Source organism: Lutra lutra, chromosome 1 (assembly GCF_902655055.1).
Source record: "Lutra lutra chromosome 1, mLutLut1.2, whole genome shotgun sequence".
Classification (NCBI taxonomy): domain Eukaryota; kingdom Metazoa; phylum Chordata; class Mammalia; order Carnivora; family Mustelidae; genus Lutra; species Lutra lutra.
In genome coordinates this window covers 190,253,202-190,270,557 of record NC_062278.1, presented here as the reverse complement: position 1 = coordinate 190,270,557, position 17,356 = coordinate 190,253,202, and the positions used below count along the sequence as shown (strand labels likewise).

The following is a 17,356-nucleotide window of genomic DNA, read 5'->3' as shown; positions in this document are numbered from 1 at the left end:
TGAGAGTCTGCATTTCTAATACCCTCTCTGGTGATGATGAGGCAGGCGGTCCATGGACCACACTTTGAGTAGCAGGGCACTGTACTACCGCTGCATAGGCATAATTCCTTCTCTTTCGACAGAATTGGATGCTGATGAATTGGGTTGGAGCCAGACACTCTCACTTGATTACGTGACCCTGATAGATTTGAGACAACACAGAGACAAGAAAGATATCCATCGAGAAGCAATAGTGGTTATGGAATGCATACATTTCCATGTATTTTTACAGTAAAAATGCATTAAAAAATCTTTCACAAAAGAAACTTAAAAAATACAAGTAGGGTGTTGAGTTCTCCCCCACCCCCAACATTCTTTCAGGCATCAACTGTGTAATGGGTGGGAGGGGAATTCTTCAATGGTTTGATTAATCATACAAAATACTCATCCATCATCTCTCATCAAGACATTTACATGAAGTGGGGGATTAGGGAAAGTAGGCTCACAAGAATCAGTCTGCAATTTAAGGTTACAGTAGTTCAGAGAAAACTAGATCTTTCTGCTTGATGCATAGTCCCTGTAGAGTACAATATTTCCAAAGCCAATCTGATGTGTGGGACTCAGAGGAAACTGCCACACCAAGTCTTCGCGGACTGAGCCAAGCCCCGGTGGGCACCACAAAGATTTTAAAATGTCAGATATCACCTCTGACAACAGGAAAGGCATTAAGATGTTATCCTCATGATGTACTCCCCAAATCCACCTTGATTTCATTTATTTAAAACAAGTGAGAGCATCGATCATTTAATATCACCGATTCTGCTAGAAATAGTGAGAACATTCCTAGCAGTGGAGCCTGAGGAATAAAATCCCCAAGTGGGCTCCTAAGGAAACTGATGAAGACCAATGTCCTTATTCTGTTGTGTTCTCCCTCAGCCTTACTACTACAGCTCAATGGAGGCTTTGTGTGGAAAACTCTAATAGAAGTAGCAGTCACAGACCCTCTTCCTCCTTTTCAGCTACAGAATGTACATTGTCTCTGTTCCAGGAAGGGAACGTGTTTTGTGCCTGTCCACACACCTGTAGGAACTCCGTCTACATTATGTATCAATCCAGAAATCAAATAAAGCTATGAACAATGTAATATTTATATATGCATAGTGTTTTATAAAAAGATTGGCCCACATACTGCTTTTCATCAATACAGAAAGAGCATTAAGTCCATAGCACACGGCAAGAAATGAGTGAGGAACAGAGAATGCGAACAAGTGCTTAATAATTCACAAAGCAGGCTCACCATGGAGGAAATGATGATATTCAAACCAACTAAAGCTTTAGAGAATTACTTATAGTCTCCCATTTTAAAACAGCTTTACATACCTGATTTAGTTTACATTAAAATATATCCCAATGAATCAATTTGTTCCATATTCAGAAATATAAACACATATCACATTCCTCACAGCTAAATTTTTTGTCATAAATTCTCTTTTATACAAGAAAAAAAGGCAACAGTTGTTTTTTTTAATTTTTTTAAACAGGCTCTATTAATTACAATTTTTAACTCTGTACACACAATGATTGGCTGGTTTTCTCCATTTTTTTTTCCTTTTTCCTTTTTTTTTTTTTAACAGTACCATGAGAATAACAGTGATTGACTTGCAAAGTTGTGTGTCTGTATGGAAAATGCAAAACAGTACTACAGAAATACACAATGCATTGTAAGCAGCGGTTTGCTGTAGTGGTCCAACAGGTACAAGCAAACGTTTGGCTCAGCTAGGCAGTAATCCATTCCAACCACATCCTGGGGCTACAAGCCGACCCAACCACACCTCCTGTGGGACTGCAAAAGAATGGGTCGTTTATAGAAAGAAAAATGGTTATGCTTTGTTCTGCTATCCAAAGACTCAAAGGACACTATCATGAGGGCAGAGGTTTGCCAACTTGATCTAGAACCACTGGGACTGTGTCTTTTTCCCTTTCAACCATCCTGGAGACTTTTACTATGGTTTCAAAGGGAAATCGGCATCTCTAGGAATTAAGCACCCCCAGACCTCACTTCTTGAAATATCAACAGAGAGGTAACTTCCACCAACACTCACTCCCTGGTCCCCAATTCGGCAAAGGGCAACCTTGGGCTTATGCTACAAAGGGGGAACACACCTTGTGTATGAAGGAGTCTCACAGCTCCCTTGCACTGGGCATACTGTTCCCCATTCCAGCCACTATTCTGCCTGCGATCAGACAAGACAACACAGAAGGTGCTCACTGTCCGTCTGTTCCTTTTAGTAGCTGAGCAAAGCTGTGATGGCACTGCCTTAATGAGATCTTATTAGATGTGGGTGATGCTAATGAACTTGACCATCTGTGCTTTGGCTACGTTTGGGTAATGGCGGCCAACCTTCTCCTGTCCATGCCTTTCTATGGCCAGGGAGAGTACAGAACTGTCTTCTGAACCAACTACGACTTGAGAAGGGAACATTTCTTTGTGCTGTGTAGCTTAGCTATAAATATCCTTCATTTGCAATAGTAGTCTCTTCATACAGTTTAATTTTAGGATCATCGGCAATCCTAATCCATCCCAAAGAATCCTCAGCTTTTACAAATATAACTTTTGCCTTTTTGCTTTTTTTTTTAAGAAAAACTCCTAACTACAGTATAGCACTACATCACTACATAACAATCTACATCAAATTAATTAAACTTAATAATTTCCCTTAGAGAAAATGATCAACAGCCCTATTTAACCAGGAGAGAAAAAGATTGCCCCCCAAAAGGGAACAATTCTTGACAATTCTACAGTTTATGTAGAAACAAAATGTATATCCCTTCGGGGCAGCATTTGGCAAATAATTTCCAAAAAAGTATGCATTTAAAAATACTTTCTTTAATATTATACATCAGGCACAACACTTTTCATATATATATATTTTTTCTTAGAAGATTTCAAATGCATAAAACGTTTGTTGCTCTTCATAGGATCATCGGGTATTAGATGCTTCACCAGGTAAGAAACTAAATTATTTCAGGTTTGTGACCTTCCTCTTAGAACCTTTGACACGGTAAAGGTTGGAATGTGCCTCAGCGTCTCAGATACTGAGGTCGGTGCTACATTCTTTGTAAGGTCGCCTTCTCTGCTCTGGGGCATGTCTGGAGCTTCGGCCGGCATCCTGTTTCACACTGGGCTCTTCCCTTTCTCGGTGGCTGACTCTGTCCTCCTTGTTCCTCTTCTCCAAGGACCGCTCGCGCCTGCGCTCAGGGGACCGCGCCCGACGGCGGTCGGTGGACTTGGCCCTCCGCTCTGGCGAGCTCCCCCTCCTGCGCTCTGGGGACCGTTTCTGATCCAAGAGTCTCTCTAGGGACCTCCTGCGATGGTTGGGCGAGCTGTCCCTTCTGCAGGTGGGTGAGCGCTCGCGTCTCCGCTCCGGAGAAAGCTCTCGTCTCTTTTCGTGCTTCTCCCTCCTCTCCAAAGTGGTGTCTGCGCTGCGGGTGCCTTCTCTGCGCTTCTCCGGGGGCCTCCTCTTGGGGCCGTTGGTCACCATCCGCTCTGGGGGCGCCTCTCTCCGTCCCTCTGGTGCCCTGTCCTTGGGTCGGCAAGCCCCACTGTCGGGTTTTCTAGAAGTTCCATTCCATGTGTGATGCTCATTGGGTTGTCTGCTATACTCTCTGCTGCCTTTTGGGTCTTTCCCGTGTGCCCGCTTTTCCCCATGCTGTGATGATTTGTGAAGATCGGGTGGGTAACTGGACTCCAATGATGGATGCTGTCGGCGGTCGGGGGGCGCGGCCCTCACTTCCGAAACACCTTGTGCACGGGCGGGGGCGGGGCCGTGCCGGTCGCTGCTGGGGTCTGCCAGGAAAAGAAAGGAGAGCCACGGTTTGGTATCGAGGGTCTTTGGCTCCAGTCCCCACTCCCACGCCTGAGGTTTCATTAGTCACAACAAGCAAACGACTATTAAAGCAGTCACAATCAAAGCCGACTGAATCTTGGTTAAGTTTAACTGCAACTAGCGAAGATTAAAAACTTAGTACTTGTGGCTTTCCGCATCTAGCTACCATGGCTACACCCCAGACATAGATCATTAAGGAACTTACAGCGTAAGTCACGATTTTAGTCTTTAAAGGCATAGCCCAAACAGTGTATCTAGAAGTATGGAGAAGTCCCCATCCTAACTACCTCCTGCTCTTCTCTCCCACCCACCAAATCCTCCCCGCTGTCCACCCTTCCTCCCGCCCAGCACCCCCACCAAAGAAAACATTCTTTTCTTTAAAGAATACTTATTTTAATTCGCTTAAAAGTAATCTAGGTTATTGACCTGGACGGGGATGCGGGAACTTTCTGGGGGATGTAAAGAGGCTATATTTTGATCTGGGTGATTAAAATGGGGGTTTACAGAGGTTTAAAAAAAAACAAAAAAAAAAACAAAACAAAAAAAACCCTGAGCCGTATACTCAGGCTTTAAGCATTTTATGCAAACTACACTCCTTTTTAAAAACACTTTTCTTAAAAATAAAAAAAAAAAAATACTCCAGGGTGGTGGGCAAAGGGTTCTAGAGGCAACATGGCCAGATATGGATGACTCCCAAATGTGACATGTATGTGAGGGTCCATTAAACATCCTCTCTACCTTTGTGGATTTTATTCAACAACTTTCTCTAATTTGGGGTGAGTTTAAGAAACTATTTGCAAAACATGGAGTTTCCTGACAAAAGGGAGTGGAAGAGAGGTTGTCAGGGGCATGTCTGACATTAGATGGGGTTCAGATAAAGTCTTTCTGAGGCAGCTTTCCTTATGCTACACAAGGTAGCCCCAGCTGCATCCAGGAGCCAAGGGCTCCCTGCACTTCTTCTTACAACATCAAGGTATCTATAGACTTCAAAGGAAGCCCACGGTGGGGGGGGGGGGGGGGGATAGAGGGGTCCTATTTATTATTAAACTATTTGAAATGACATGGCCAATGTTTTAGGTGGCATCCTGACATTATGAGAGGGCTTTTCAAGGCAGGGATGCTCTGTCGCAGCTAAACCCGGTCAGCCAGACACATTATACGATTCCCGGCAAGACAAATGTAATGATGTGATGGGTTGCCGACTGAAGGGCAAACCAGGGTGACGGTAACGGAGATGAAGGAATCCTAAGAACTCTTTAAGGATCTTTCATGAGGCAACAAGGTCAACATTAAACAATCTGTTTCGTGAATGATCTCCCAAAACCTAGGGTGGGTTTTAATTAAAAACAGGAAGATAGCCTAGAGCAGGGTTTGTAAACTTTCTGCAAAGGGCCAAAGAGTAAATATTTCTGGCTTTGCCAGCTGTGTAGTTTGTGACAACTACTTAACTGGACCAGAGCGCAAAAGCAGCTGTAGAACAATTCAGAAAAGAAATGGAGAAATGGGTGTGGCCATGTGCCAATAAAACCTTACTTAAAAAAAAACAGGCTGTGGACAAGATTTGGCCCTTGGGCTGTAGTGTCTCAAGAGACAGCTGACTTAGTAGGACACGTCACCTTTCTGTCTATCTTACCCACCTGGGGAAGGACTCTCTGGGATAGGAGGTTTGCTGTTTCTGAATGGTGGGTCCTAGAATTAACACAAACAGGAGCTTGCAAAGTCGCTCCTAGCTTTGGGTAAGGATAGGTGCTTAGATCACTCTCACAAATCTAACTTTGGGGTTTCTTACGCCTACTTTTTAAGATAAGGGACAGTAAGACTTCAGTAGGGTCGGTGGTGTACTTACAATTCAAAGAATGCAGTGTGCTCAGAATGAATTGCCAAACATATCAAAATAGAACTAAGCAGAAGCAATGAGGAAATTAGGCCACAGCACAGAAACACCTAGTATTGATTGAGCTACAAACCGTAGTTTGATTATGGCCCATAAGGTAGAAGCAAGCTTCCCCGAGCTTTTCATTTCTCATACATGCAGCGAGATTAGGAGGTATCATCGCTGTAGAAGGGAAGGGCCCAGCACCAAAACAGTCAGAGAGAAAGAGAAAGAGAGAAAGAGAAAAAGTTGAACATTTAGATTCCCTATAACAAAGAGGAAAGAAAAAAAAATCTGCATTTGTTAACATAGGGCAAAGAGAGTTTATTTGTCCAGTTAGACAGTCTAAGGCAACACTCAAATAAGGCTGCAGAGACCGCAATCAGAACAGTGACATTTTCTTAGACAGCCATATAAGGTGACTCGAGAACCCAGACAATGGATGCATCCTTTTTTTTCTTTTTTTTTTTTTTTTTTTCAAACAACTGGAACAATGACAAGCTGGCATAAGAGAGCATTAACAATAAACAACAAAAGACCAAAGTTCCCTCCCTCCCCCACCCCTGAAGACCGCGGCAGTTAAATTAAGTACAAAAAACTCATTACAAAAATAGCCTCACAGAGAAGCAGGTTCCAATCAAGTCAGAAAAATATTGGAACTTAACATATTATAACCCATTTGTGACTCTAATTGATAGAATTAGAGAGATTTAGTCCAAATGACACATGGAGACATTACAGCAGCACAACTCTGGCATGTTCAACCCTTCTTGGAAAAAATGAGTACTTTAAAGGATCTTTATTTTTAGCCCAAAGAACATTTGTTAGTGTTGGATTTTCATCCTCAGTGCAACAGACATAGGTTTTGAGAAGGTACACAGGTTACTGACGATGACTCTCAAATGAAATATCACATCCAACAGAAGCATAGGGGAGACAGAAAAGGGAGACAATGTTACACAGTTTCAGTGGCATTGATACACCTATGGTCAGAGGTTTAGTACAGTGCACAGCTGTGGCATCTCAAAGTCAAAACACCTCCCCCATGGTTGGCCATATCTATAGGGGCCTCATCTGATGACCTTCCCTCCCCCCACTTTAGGCCCCTCGTATTTTACACCTGTATATGAGGGTCCAACACCTGGGAAGGCAAGGCTGTCCTTTAAAAGGGTTATCTTTCTCTTTGAGCTGCATCTGAATTAAGGACCTCACCAAGTCCAAAATGCAACTGGGAATTGTGCAGAATGACTTTCGGAAAAGGGGGTGATAACAGATCAATCCCTAATAAAGGGGACCAACGTATATGAGGACCATTCAATCACAGTTTCTATAGAAACTTCTGTAGACCTTTGGTTGGGAAGAAAAGCCCTACATCTAGGGCATAGCTTTTTTTTTCTTTTTTAATTTTAAACAAGACCTCAAATAAATAGGACATAATCATTATAATATACAATATTTTGCCCTCAGAAGACTACGCTACGTAAGGATCATTGCTGTTTACTCAAATCATGTCTACACATATGACAAAGGAACTCTATGTATAACCTGGCTTTCCCCATAGGAAAGGTATAGTAACGTGTTTCCCTCATGATGAGCACTGGGAATCTATTTCATCCTTTTTCATCTGAAAACATATGGCTACTACATCAACAGTTTTGTTTGTCTTCTAGTAGTGGGCTCAGGTGGTCTGACTGGGGATAGGGACCAGCAACGGGGATATGCAGAAGTGTCATATACAGCGCACAAAGGAGGTCAGCAAGGCCCCCAAATCATCTCAAAAAGTTCACGCCTCTTAAGCAAAATCATCAAGTAACCAAAAGAGAAAAAAATAAAGGAGAATTGTGCCTCAACATATCACTCAGGAAACCTGCTTTCCTGCTTCTGAAAAGGAGTATAGTCAGTTTGTGCTAACAATTGGGTCTGAGAAACAGTTTGGCACAGTTCCAACAAACATTCCTTCGCTCTTGGTTGGACTAGACAAAATGTTCTCTCTGATTATCAGAAAGGGGGCTACAAAGATCTTGTCTTAGGCCACGCCCCGGTCCACGTAAGCAAGCAAAAGGATGAAATGTGTAGAGATTTCAGAACAAGCGAGGCAAATAATCACATGGTGCGAAAGGCTGGTGAGACACTGGTGAACAGGGGGAAAACAAAAAGACTTTCCTGCTGCAGTTCTGGAGACAAATTCATGGAGTCATGCCAGGGAAGGAAGGAAGGTTTTCATAGTTTGACCCACCATATTCTGGTACTGAGCCGTCTCCCCGCTTCAGAAACAGACGGACCCTGCGGCCGCCATTCTTAATCAGTTCTATAGCCCGAGAATGCTTCATGTTTTTGGTGGTCTCGCCATTGATCTCTAAAATTTCATCACCAATCTGCCAAAGCAAGAGACAACAGAGTGAGGACATCACAAAGGATCTGACCAGCTGTCAAGGTGCTTTATGCTTTAAAATTCTCTCAATGAGTGATTTACTAAATATTTATTTATTTAATTACTAAGTATATTCCAGAAAATCTCCTGTTGCTTAGGATCCAGCAGTGAAAGAAACAAAAATGCCTGTCCTCATGGAGATGACATGCTAATGGAAGAAAATTAACAAGAAAGTTAGAGACATATGTGTATGTTAGAAAGCATAAGTGCTACAGGAAAAAAAAAATGAAGCAGTAAAAGGAATATTAATTGTTGAGGAAAAGAAGATGTGGTAGACAGATGCTCTCCTCCTTATATTCATATCCTGTGTCATCTCTTTCCCTTCGAATGTGGGTTGGAAGAAGTGACCTGCTTCTGGCAAATGTGTTGTGATGTCAGCTCAAAGATGAGGTTACAAAATAATCCTGGCTTCTGTCTTATATGCCCCTCTTTTATTTTCCCATTTGTTCACTCTAATGCATGTAGTGAGCTGCCCCTCAGAGGTCATAGTAAGGAGATGAGGGAGAGCTAGGGCCAACAGCCCAAGAGGCCCAGAATCCTGCCAACAACTCTGTGAGTGGGCTTAGAAGGAAACACTTCCCCAGGTAAGCTTTCTGATGAGACCACAACGGTGGCTGATGCATGGATGTGGCATTTACTATGTGTCAGCTACTGTTCTAGGCACTGGAGATAAAGGAGTAAACAAGACAGGCAAGATTGTTACTCTCATGGAGCTTATTTTCCAAAAAGCAGAAGAGGAAAAGTACTGGCTTTGAAGATGAAAGCCTTAAATTGGAGTCCTATCACTTACGAGCTAACTGATCTCGCTCAAATCCTTTAAAATCCTGGAACTCACTTTCTCATCCATAAAAGGGGGTGTTAACAACCCATCCCTACCAAGGTGTGAGGACCAAATTGGGTAAGTCACATAAATGTGTCTTGTGAACTATATAATACAAAATACCATGATAATGACAGTTCATTCAATCAGAAACTTTTTTCAGTAAGCAAAGACATGGAAAAGCATATCCCATTGTGTTTAAAATTTAAACAAAAGCAATATACAGTGTCTCTAGTCCTTTGTGCACAAGTCTTGCATATAATTGCATAAAAGAATATGTAAGAAATTGGTAATCCGGTTTGACTTTGGAAACTGTATTTTAAAATATGGATCATTTTCCACTAAGTTTTTATAGCCATATTCATGGTCTACTTTCTCAATTAAAAAAAAAAACCTCATTAAAAATTCAATCTGGGGGTGCCTGGGTGGCTCCGTTGATGAAGCGTTTGACTCTTGATTTCAGCTCAGGTCATGATCTCAGGGTCGAGCCCCGTGTCAAGCTGGGCGCTTAGCCGGACGTCTGCCTGAGATTCAGTCCCTTTCCCTCTGCCCCTCCCCAGCTCTTTCTCTCTCAATAAATAGACAGGTAGATAGATAAATACAGTCCTTCAAAAGCAATCAATCTGAAAAAATTTAAAAAGCAATATTATGCCTTAAGTACAAATATTAAGTTCCCTATCCTGGGTCACTTTTTTCCCTCGTCGCTCTGGAACAATTCCATGCACTTTTTTTTTCCTTTCTGGACCTGGCTGTCTGCTTTCTTTTCATTTGTAGCAAACTGCTCCTGTGCATATGCCTCAATTTAAGTGCCCTCTCTATAATGACAACACAATTTTTTTTTAAACCACCTAATCCCTCCCCTCCCCCCACCCCCAGAAAGGGACATATGCATACACAGTAACAGACAGTAGATACCTATACAGAACAGAGTGATCTTTTGGCATTTGAAATTTGCCACTTTGACTACCATAGAGACATTCATGCCATGGAGATGCTGTGCTGAACTGACCTGCTCCTGAGGCTCGGGTAATACAGCTCGTGACTAGCTGGAGCCTGAATGGAGCTCACCACCCAAAACCAACAGCACTACAAGCCCCTCCTGCTCTGTAAGCATCCTGGTGTACCTTGGATTTCCTGTGAAATGATGTCCCTGCCTTATGAGAATAAGTATAAGGACTGTGGGACTGGGATTGGGAAAGTATTTACTTCAATTAACTTACAAGTAATTTCAATCTTTCATTTCAGCTACCACCAACCATGCTTTAGGGAGAAATTTATCCTAGGGTGGGAGTCATGCACCTACAGTGTCCTGAGAACAGTAGAAAATGCACTTCTTAGGAACAAGAAGGTTCTAGCCAAGTAAGGTCAAAAAGTCGCTGCAGATGACTTTTTTGTCCAGAATCCTCTTCCTACTTACCCTCATCTTTCCACACCTTTCTGCTGGACCATCCTCTGCTAAGCGCAGGACATAGAGGTCCATGTTATACTCTCGGCCCCCTCGAAGACTGAAGCCAAATCCCTTGGCTCCTCTTTCCAGTTCCACAGTGTAAAAATCTTGCTCCTATTTAAAAAAAATGAAATGCAGTCATTTGAGGTGAGCGTCTGTCTATCTGTCCATATTTCTTCCCATCTCTTCCCAAATATTCTCTGTCAGGGTGATTTGACAAAAAGGCATGGTCTCTACCCTTCTCTTGGTGATTCCCCATGGTTTAGTAAGAGTCATCCATCTTAGAAGGTTGCAGATGCCAATTTGGAAACATTCATGATCGTGCCTGCAGACTGCACACCAACATGCATATACTAAAATTTCATCAGGGAGGCCACAAATCGTATTTGTGGCAGGAAAGGTCATTACATGAAACCATCCTGCACAGTGCTGGAAGTTCAGCCTCCATGCCCCACACCTGCAAAATGGCAGCAGTGTCTATCACTAGGACTCCAACAACGACCTCCTCACACCTGGGGAGGGGCCGCTACCCTGGCTGAGGAGACGCATGAATGGATTGTTGAAGGCTCTGAGAAGGCCACTCAAAATTAACCCGTTTAATCATCCCCCAATATTTCCCAAATCTGCTTCACCTGCATGTTTGTGTGCTCCCTATTACCACCCTGCGGGACGGGCAGTTAGCTCTGAGCGTCTCACCCGAAACTCACAAGGCTGAGAAAAGCCTTCACCACCACAACAACAAAAACATTTTCTTGGCATAAACACAGTTATGAATACCATGAGTAGATATTCACGATTTTGTCTTTCTCTGCTGGCCAGTCCCTGAGGCAATTATGGGTTTTGATTTTATTTTTTCCCCACCTAGGAAAGGATATCTAGGAATATTTTTCAAAGGTAGTAAAATAAAATGTCATTTCCTAGACAACTAAATGTGAGTACCTATTTAGTACATCCTCTCACAAAAGGTTATTTATTTTAATTGAGAGTATCTTATAAAAGATATCTCATAAACATAGCTTCAGAAAGTTGGAAGGAAATGTGCGAAGCAAACAGAGAAAAAAGAAGAATGCCCTCACCTGTGTTGCCTGGGGTGCTTTGAACTCAAACTGAGATTCCGGCTTTGGTTTGGTGGTATTCCTGCCAAAGGGAGAGAAATAAATGTAAAAGCAAACCATGGGGGAAACAGGAAAGGAAAAAAAAATATCAGGGATGAGTATCGTCAGGCCAGGAGTTAGTTTTTTCCCTTAAAGCTAACAAAAGCAACTAAAGTTGTGTCTGACCTGGTCTCCTGGGCCCCTTGCTGAGAAGGGGTGTGTGTGGTGGTGATGGTGGCAATCTTCTCTGCATTGGTCAGCAAAGTGGCATTTGAAGACTCTGCAGGGAGAGACAGAGCATAACAGAATGAGGGCCGGGGAGAAGAGATCACACCAGGAGGGAAGCAGAAGTCCCATATCTGAAAGACAAGTCTGGTTTTTCTGTCACTGTTTGAAGCTGTTCTGACTTGAACTTCTAAACAATGAAGACCTAAAAGAACCGTTCTAAGGTCTGTGATATGAGGCATGTAGGTCTCCATTACCCTCCTCCCAAGTGATATCCCCACAGATGAACTGAAGTGTTTGCCCCAGAACATGCTACTGTAGAACTGTGCCCAGAGGACGTGTCTCTCCCTCCTTGACACTTAAAAATGGCAGAGTCCCGTCAAAACGCTGCACCACGCCTGCACGGCTTCTCCCCAGAACGGTACCGGTTAATGGTAAAAAACAATAGTAAAAATAGTAAATCTCTACTAATGTTTCCCGCAATTTGTCAGCAATGTTTTGTGAGTCTGCTTGGTTTCCTCGGGTGAATATTAAAATGAGAAGTGTGCTAACATCTTGTTAACTACATGCGCACACACAACGTCTACCTTCTTCCTCACTGCTTCTAATGAAGCACGACTGGAAATGTGGGGTTCTTCGCAGATCTCATCTAGCATCACTGATGGAAGATGAATTCCAAAACTTGCATTAGTTAGAGCCAGAGTTTGTAAATATAAGTTGTATAAATCATGAAGCCACCCTAATGTCATGAATATGATTACATTCTTATGGAAATGGACTTTCTTCTCCACTAACCACATTCATAAGCAACTTCATTAATCTCTAGAAGTGTGGAGATCCAGAATTTGAAAATGCTCACAAGCGTGCCCTATAGACTGCACACCAACACGCATATATTAGCATATATTAAAATGTAATCGCTTACATAGTAATGGTTATATAGCCTTTTACTAATTATTTCTCCATTAAGATCAAGGCAGATAGCACGCAATTTGAGCAAGTTGCACTTTTAGATTGACTGTTTGGAACTTGGCATACATTTTCTTATCAAGAAAAATACTAAAGGGGTGCCTGGGTGGCTCAGTGGGTTAAAGCCTCTGCCTTTGGCTCAGGTCATGATCCCAGAGTCCTGGAATCAAGACCTGCGTCGGGCTCTCCGCTCAGCAGGGAGCCTGCTTCCCCCTCTCTCTCTGCCTGCCTCTCTGCCTACTTGGGATCTCTGACAAATAAAAAAAATTAAAATCTTTAAAAATTAAAAAAAAATACTAAATGTGGTCATAGGTTCTCAGATTAGCCTATGAATGCCTATTTAAATCACAGTGTGCAGTGAATTCTGCAAATTCCTAGGAGTCCACCAGTTCACAGTAGGCACTCTAATGCTTGCAGAATACATATACTCACCCTAATGCATAACAAAGTTTCTATGGGAAAATGTGTTAAGTAGTCCCACCTGGGATACCTGGACTGCATCTCTTCTCCATTGTAATCCTGAGTGACAGGGCATCCCTGAAATCCCAATTCCTTATGGTCTATCTTCCATTTTAATTTCCTAAGGATATTAACTCAGCTTGGGTCTTGCTTCCTGTTATTTTATTGCATTACACAGTTAAAATCATGGCCTTGAGATCCAATCCCCCTTCCCATTCATTAGCTGTATGCCTTATTTTCTTCATCTGATGGAAGGGGATGATAACGTAGCTCTCCTCTTTGATAATAGTATATGGAAAGCTTCATAGAGTATGACATACCATAAGCACTCCCTACACCTTTATTGTACCTATGGCCCTTGCTGCCTCTTCTACTTTTGATTTATTATCATAGGAACTTAAATGCTCTCCAAAATGAGAAAGCTGAATTATGATTTTAACAATCTATATTCCACCCATAAAGTCCAGGATGCTGAGAGCTAAGGCACAAGTTTAATAATTAAATGTAACTAGATCAAGTAAACTGTAAAGTGAGTCCAATTCATCTTTTAGGACAAGTTTCCCGTGGTCTGTTTAAACCTACAGATTCTGTGGGAAAGGAAGTTGTGGTCAATTAAGGATGAGAAATAATGGGCAAAATAGAGGGAAGTGTTTTTGTGTGTCTGTATTTTGTTTTCCCTACGAGCATAATCAGAGCCTATACTATGCCAATGTACCTTGCAACCCCCCCTGAGCTGGGGAGGTGGTGTTCCTCAGGCTTCATGGGAGGCAGCTTAGCATAATGTCCCATTAGGAGGTCAGCTTCCAGACTCAGAATGTCTGGCAGTGTGCACCCCCAGCTCAGTCATTTATAGACTGGGACTTATGCAAAGTCATGTAAACCTCCTATGCCTCAGTTTTCTCGTCTGTCCCTCCAGGACAACAGAAGTAGCCAAGAAAATTCGTGTAAAGATCATCTGAGAGCAAAGTGTTGGGAATAGTGCCTGGCACTTAAAAACGATGCAAAAGACGATTAGCACATTTTTTATTGGGAGTATGTATTTATTACTGTTATTACAATATTAAAACCGTATTATTAGTACATTTTGATGAGTGCAGTTAACTGGCACAACCAAGTGATAACTCTATGTGATTTTCCATAAAGTACACCCACTGTGTCAGAACAACAGACTCAGAGGCTGCACTGCCTATCAATATGATTCACTAGAAGTTTCATCAACCCCTGTATTGGTCCTTTAAAAAAATTAATATTGCTCATTGTAATTAATTTTATGGAGACTCTCTGGGAAATCACAAGATTGTTCGGGCCATGGGGAAATCATAATCAGGATACCAAAAAGTACGTTTCCTTGTAATTAAAGTGATTATAATTACTGAATTGTGCAGGAGTTCCCCTTTTGAGTTCTTGTGTGTTTTCGGTAGCTAGGATTTTTCAAGGCAGATCAGGTCCCATTCTGAAACGGTTTTTTTTTTTTTTTTAAATTTCTGTGCTTTCATGAGTTGATGAGTTATGACAGATAATCACTCAATACACATATAAATAGAATTCTTTTATTAATGTTCCTCCTATCTTTCACTTGCTATTTTCCGCATATTTATATGCAAATCTGTTTTGAAGATTAACTTTAAGCATTTAAAAAATTAACATTTATATGCAAATGATTATTTGAGCACACTGAATTTTCCTCCTATTGCTGTATTTCTTAATCTCTGAGCCACCACCATTTCTTGATAGTTTACGAAGTGCCAAGCTTTGTGCTAAGTGCATTTCCACATGTACTATTTCATTTCATTCTTACGACTCAATGAAATTGGGGCAGTTATTCCCCCACTTTACAGATAGAGACACTTAGGTTTAGGAAGGGCAGGTAACATGCCCAAAGTCATCCAGAGTCTTATTCCCACTGACAAGGGAATTGTGTGTCAGTATCAAGGAAATCCTATCTAATTGGTTAGTGTGTTCCTTTCAAAGAAGCAGTGCCTTTATCTTACTGCATAAATACCGCCAACTATCACAGCTTAATTAAAAAACAAAATACTTGGGGCGCTTGGGTGGCTCAGCGGGTTAAAGCCTCTGCCTTCGGCTCAGGTTATGATCTCAGGGTCCTGGGATGGAGCTCCGCATCGAGCCCCACATCGGGCTCTCTGCTCAGCAGGGAGCCTGCTTCCCCCTCTCTCTCTGCCTGTCTCTCTGCCTACTTGTGATCTCTGTCAGATAAATAAATAAAATCTTAAAAAAAAAATAAAAAAAAATACTCTGATTTGACTCAAGATTTCATGAGTCATCTTCTAAGCACTTAAATAATTTTTAGCATACCCCGGATTTCCAGGATGCTTTTATATCAATAAAGTTATACTTATTTTTATTAAACTTTCAAGTCTTCATTTAGAATTATACCAAGACTTTATGTGTTGAAATTCTCTCTAGCTTTTTAAAATACAGAGATAAAGGCCATTATCACAGATCTACAGCTCCATCCCCAAATAAAACCTGCCCCATAAAACAAGGGCCAGATAAAAGAGCCTCCTCCAGCACAGTTATTATGAATGGATGTCAATGTATTTGACTTTTAAAACTCCAAGATACATGGACAGATTGGCTATTTTTATGATAAATTCCAGAAAATGTCCTCTATCATTTATTAAACAGTGTTTACACCTACTTTAGTTCTCTCAGAGGAATGAAAATAGATATTACTACACTTTCCATATCAATCACGTCTGAAGCAAAGCATATGCTGGATCTCAAGGCAGTATCATGGTGTTGTGCTAAATCAGGGCACTAACTTCTGACAGGAGCTTCTACCTTGTGTTTCAGTATCTCTGTGACAAGTGATTACAGTTCCAACCTAGACCCCATGTTAATACCTTAAGTGTGCGGTACGGAATCCACACTACAGAGCCAAACAAATCAACAAGGGATACAATCATTTCTTTCATAAATATTTGAATGCATAAACACACATGTAATAAATATCTAAAGGAAATGTTTGAAAATTTGAATCCCATAAATATTTGAAGCTCTGGGAGACTTCCAACATGTGTTATGGTTGGAACCCTCTTCCTTTTACCCTATCCCTTTGCAAGCTATCGGAACCACAGAGCCTTCTATTGAGATATTTATACCATTCTATGCCTTTGCCAAGGAAATAGCCACGTTTGGGTTGCCATGCCCTTACCTCCTATATAACAAATACTTTGAATCAGAGTGGTCTGAATTTAAGACTTAATATAAGTAACTTATTTTAAGCTTATAAATATCTAGAACTTGATTCATATGGATGGTTCTGTGTTAGCTTGAATAAGCCAAGGGTTTGCCCTGTCTGATTAAAGTCTCATTCCCACCCAGATTTCACAGACTATTTCTACAGAAAGTGAGTGGTAGGAAACGTGTGGCTTGACTTGTCAGATGTCAAGTTCAGATTCAGTATGTTTGGCTATTCCTCTGGGCCTTTCTGTGCTGCCTTTACATAGTTACTATCCTCTGCTCACATCTCATAGGACAAAATGTTCTGCCTCCGTTGCACCTCCCACTCTGGTCCCAAAGATAGTTAAAAGCAGACAAGGTGAGGACCCTTGATCTAGCCCTGTCCAAGATGTGGGAAGGCAGGCCTTCTAGGAACAGAATAAGCCAAATAAAGGAAAAGTCATGTTTCCCAATCTTTGTTTGAAGGGGGCACAGAGAAATGGGAGAAGCAGAGTTAGGGAAAATACAGAAATAAGTTGAGAAAGTACAACAATGACAAGAAAAAAAGAATTAGGTACCAGGAGCTAGGGAAAGAAGTGGATCCTGAGTGGGTTCTGTGCTCTACCCAAAAGACAGCGTGTTTTCCCATCTTCTTAAAGTGCCTCCCAGGGATTCTGACGAAAGTACTTGGGATAACATAGGTTTCTAAGAACTTCAGTCTCCTTGCAAGGTCCACAACACAAACTGTCTTTGGGCTACTTGATGAATTAACCATTCATGTGAAAGTTGTGAAGGAAGGCAGAGGTCCCTAACAGAAACTCCCTTTTATTCTACAGTTCTCTACTTCTATCACATCTTTGCAGAAAGGAAGTGATCTGCCATGTGTTTCCCTTCATCAGACTTTCATTCATGGTCACTCTGTCTTCTAAGTGTTTGCAAACTTCTCCTGGATTATTCCAACATTTCTCCAGAAATCCGACTCCCCT

The 17,356-nt window shown here is 41.7% G+C and overlaps 1 protein-coding gene across 19 annotated transcripts in view; it reads right to left on the bottom strand.

Annotated features, from left to right (window-relative positions):
• Positions 1 to 232: 232 nt before the first annotated feature.
• The window catches only part of MAGI1 (membrane associated guanylate kinase, WW and PDZ domain containing 1), a 644,617-nt gene continuing 627,493 nt past the window's right edge, over positions 233 to 17,356 (bottom strand). For 13 of the 19 annotated variants that reach the window (XM_047747236.1, XM_047747238.1, XM_047747240.1 and 10 more), the window contains 5 exons: positions 11,718 to 11,811; positions 11,514 to 11,574; positions 10,408 to 10,551; positions 7,976 to 8,114; positions 233 to 3,826 (listed from right to left, as the gene is read on the bottom strand). In XM_047747236.1, coding sequence (XP_047603192.1) covers positions 3,069 to 3,826; positions 7,976 to 8,114; positions 10,408 to 10,551; positions 11,514 to 11,574; positions 11,718 to 11,811 — 1,196 coding nt within the window. In that variant the 3' untranslated portion in view covers positions 233 to 3,068. Of the gene's footprint in view, positions 3,827 to 5,833; positions 5,923 to 5,967; positions 8,115 to 10,407; positions 10,552 to 11,513; positions 11,575 to 11,717; positions 11,812 to 17,356 lie in introns of those variants that run through there. The other 6 variants (XM_047747249.1, XM_047747258.1, XM_047747268.1 and 3 more) reach the window with 2 other exon arrangements.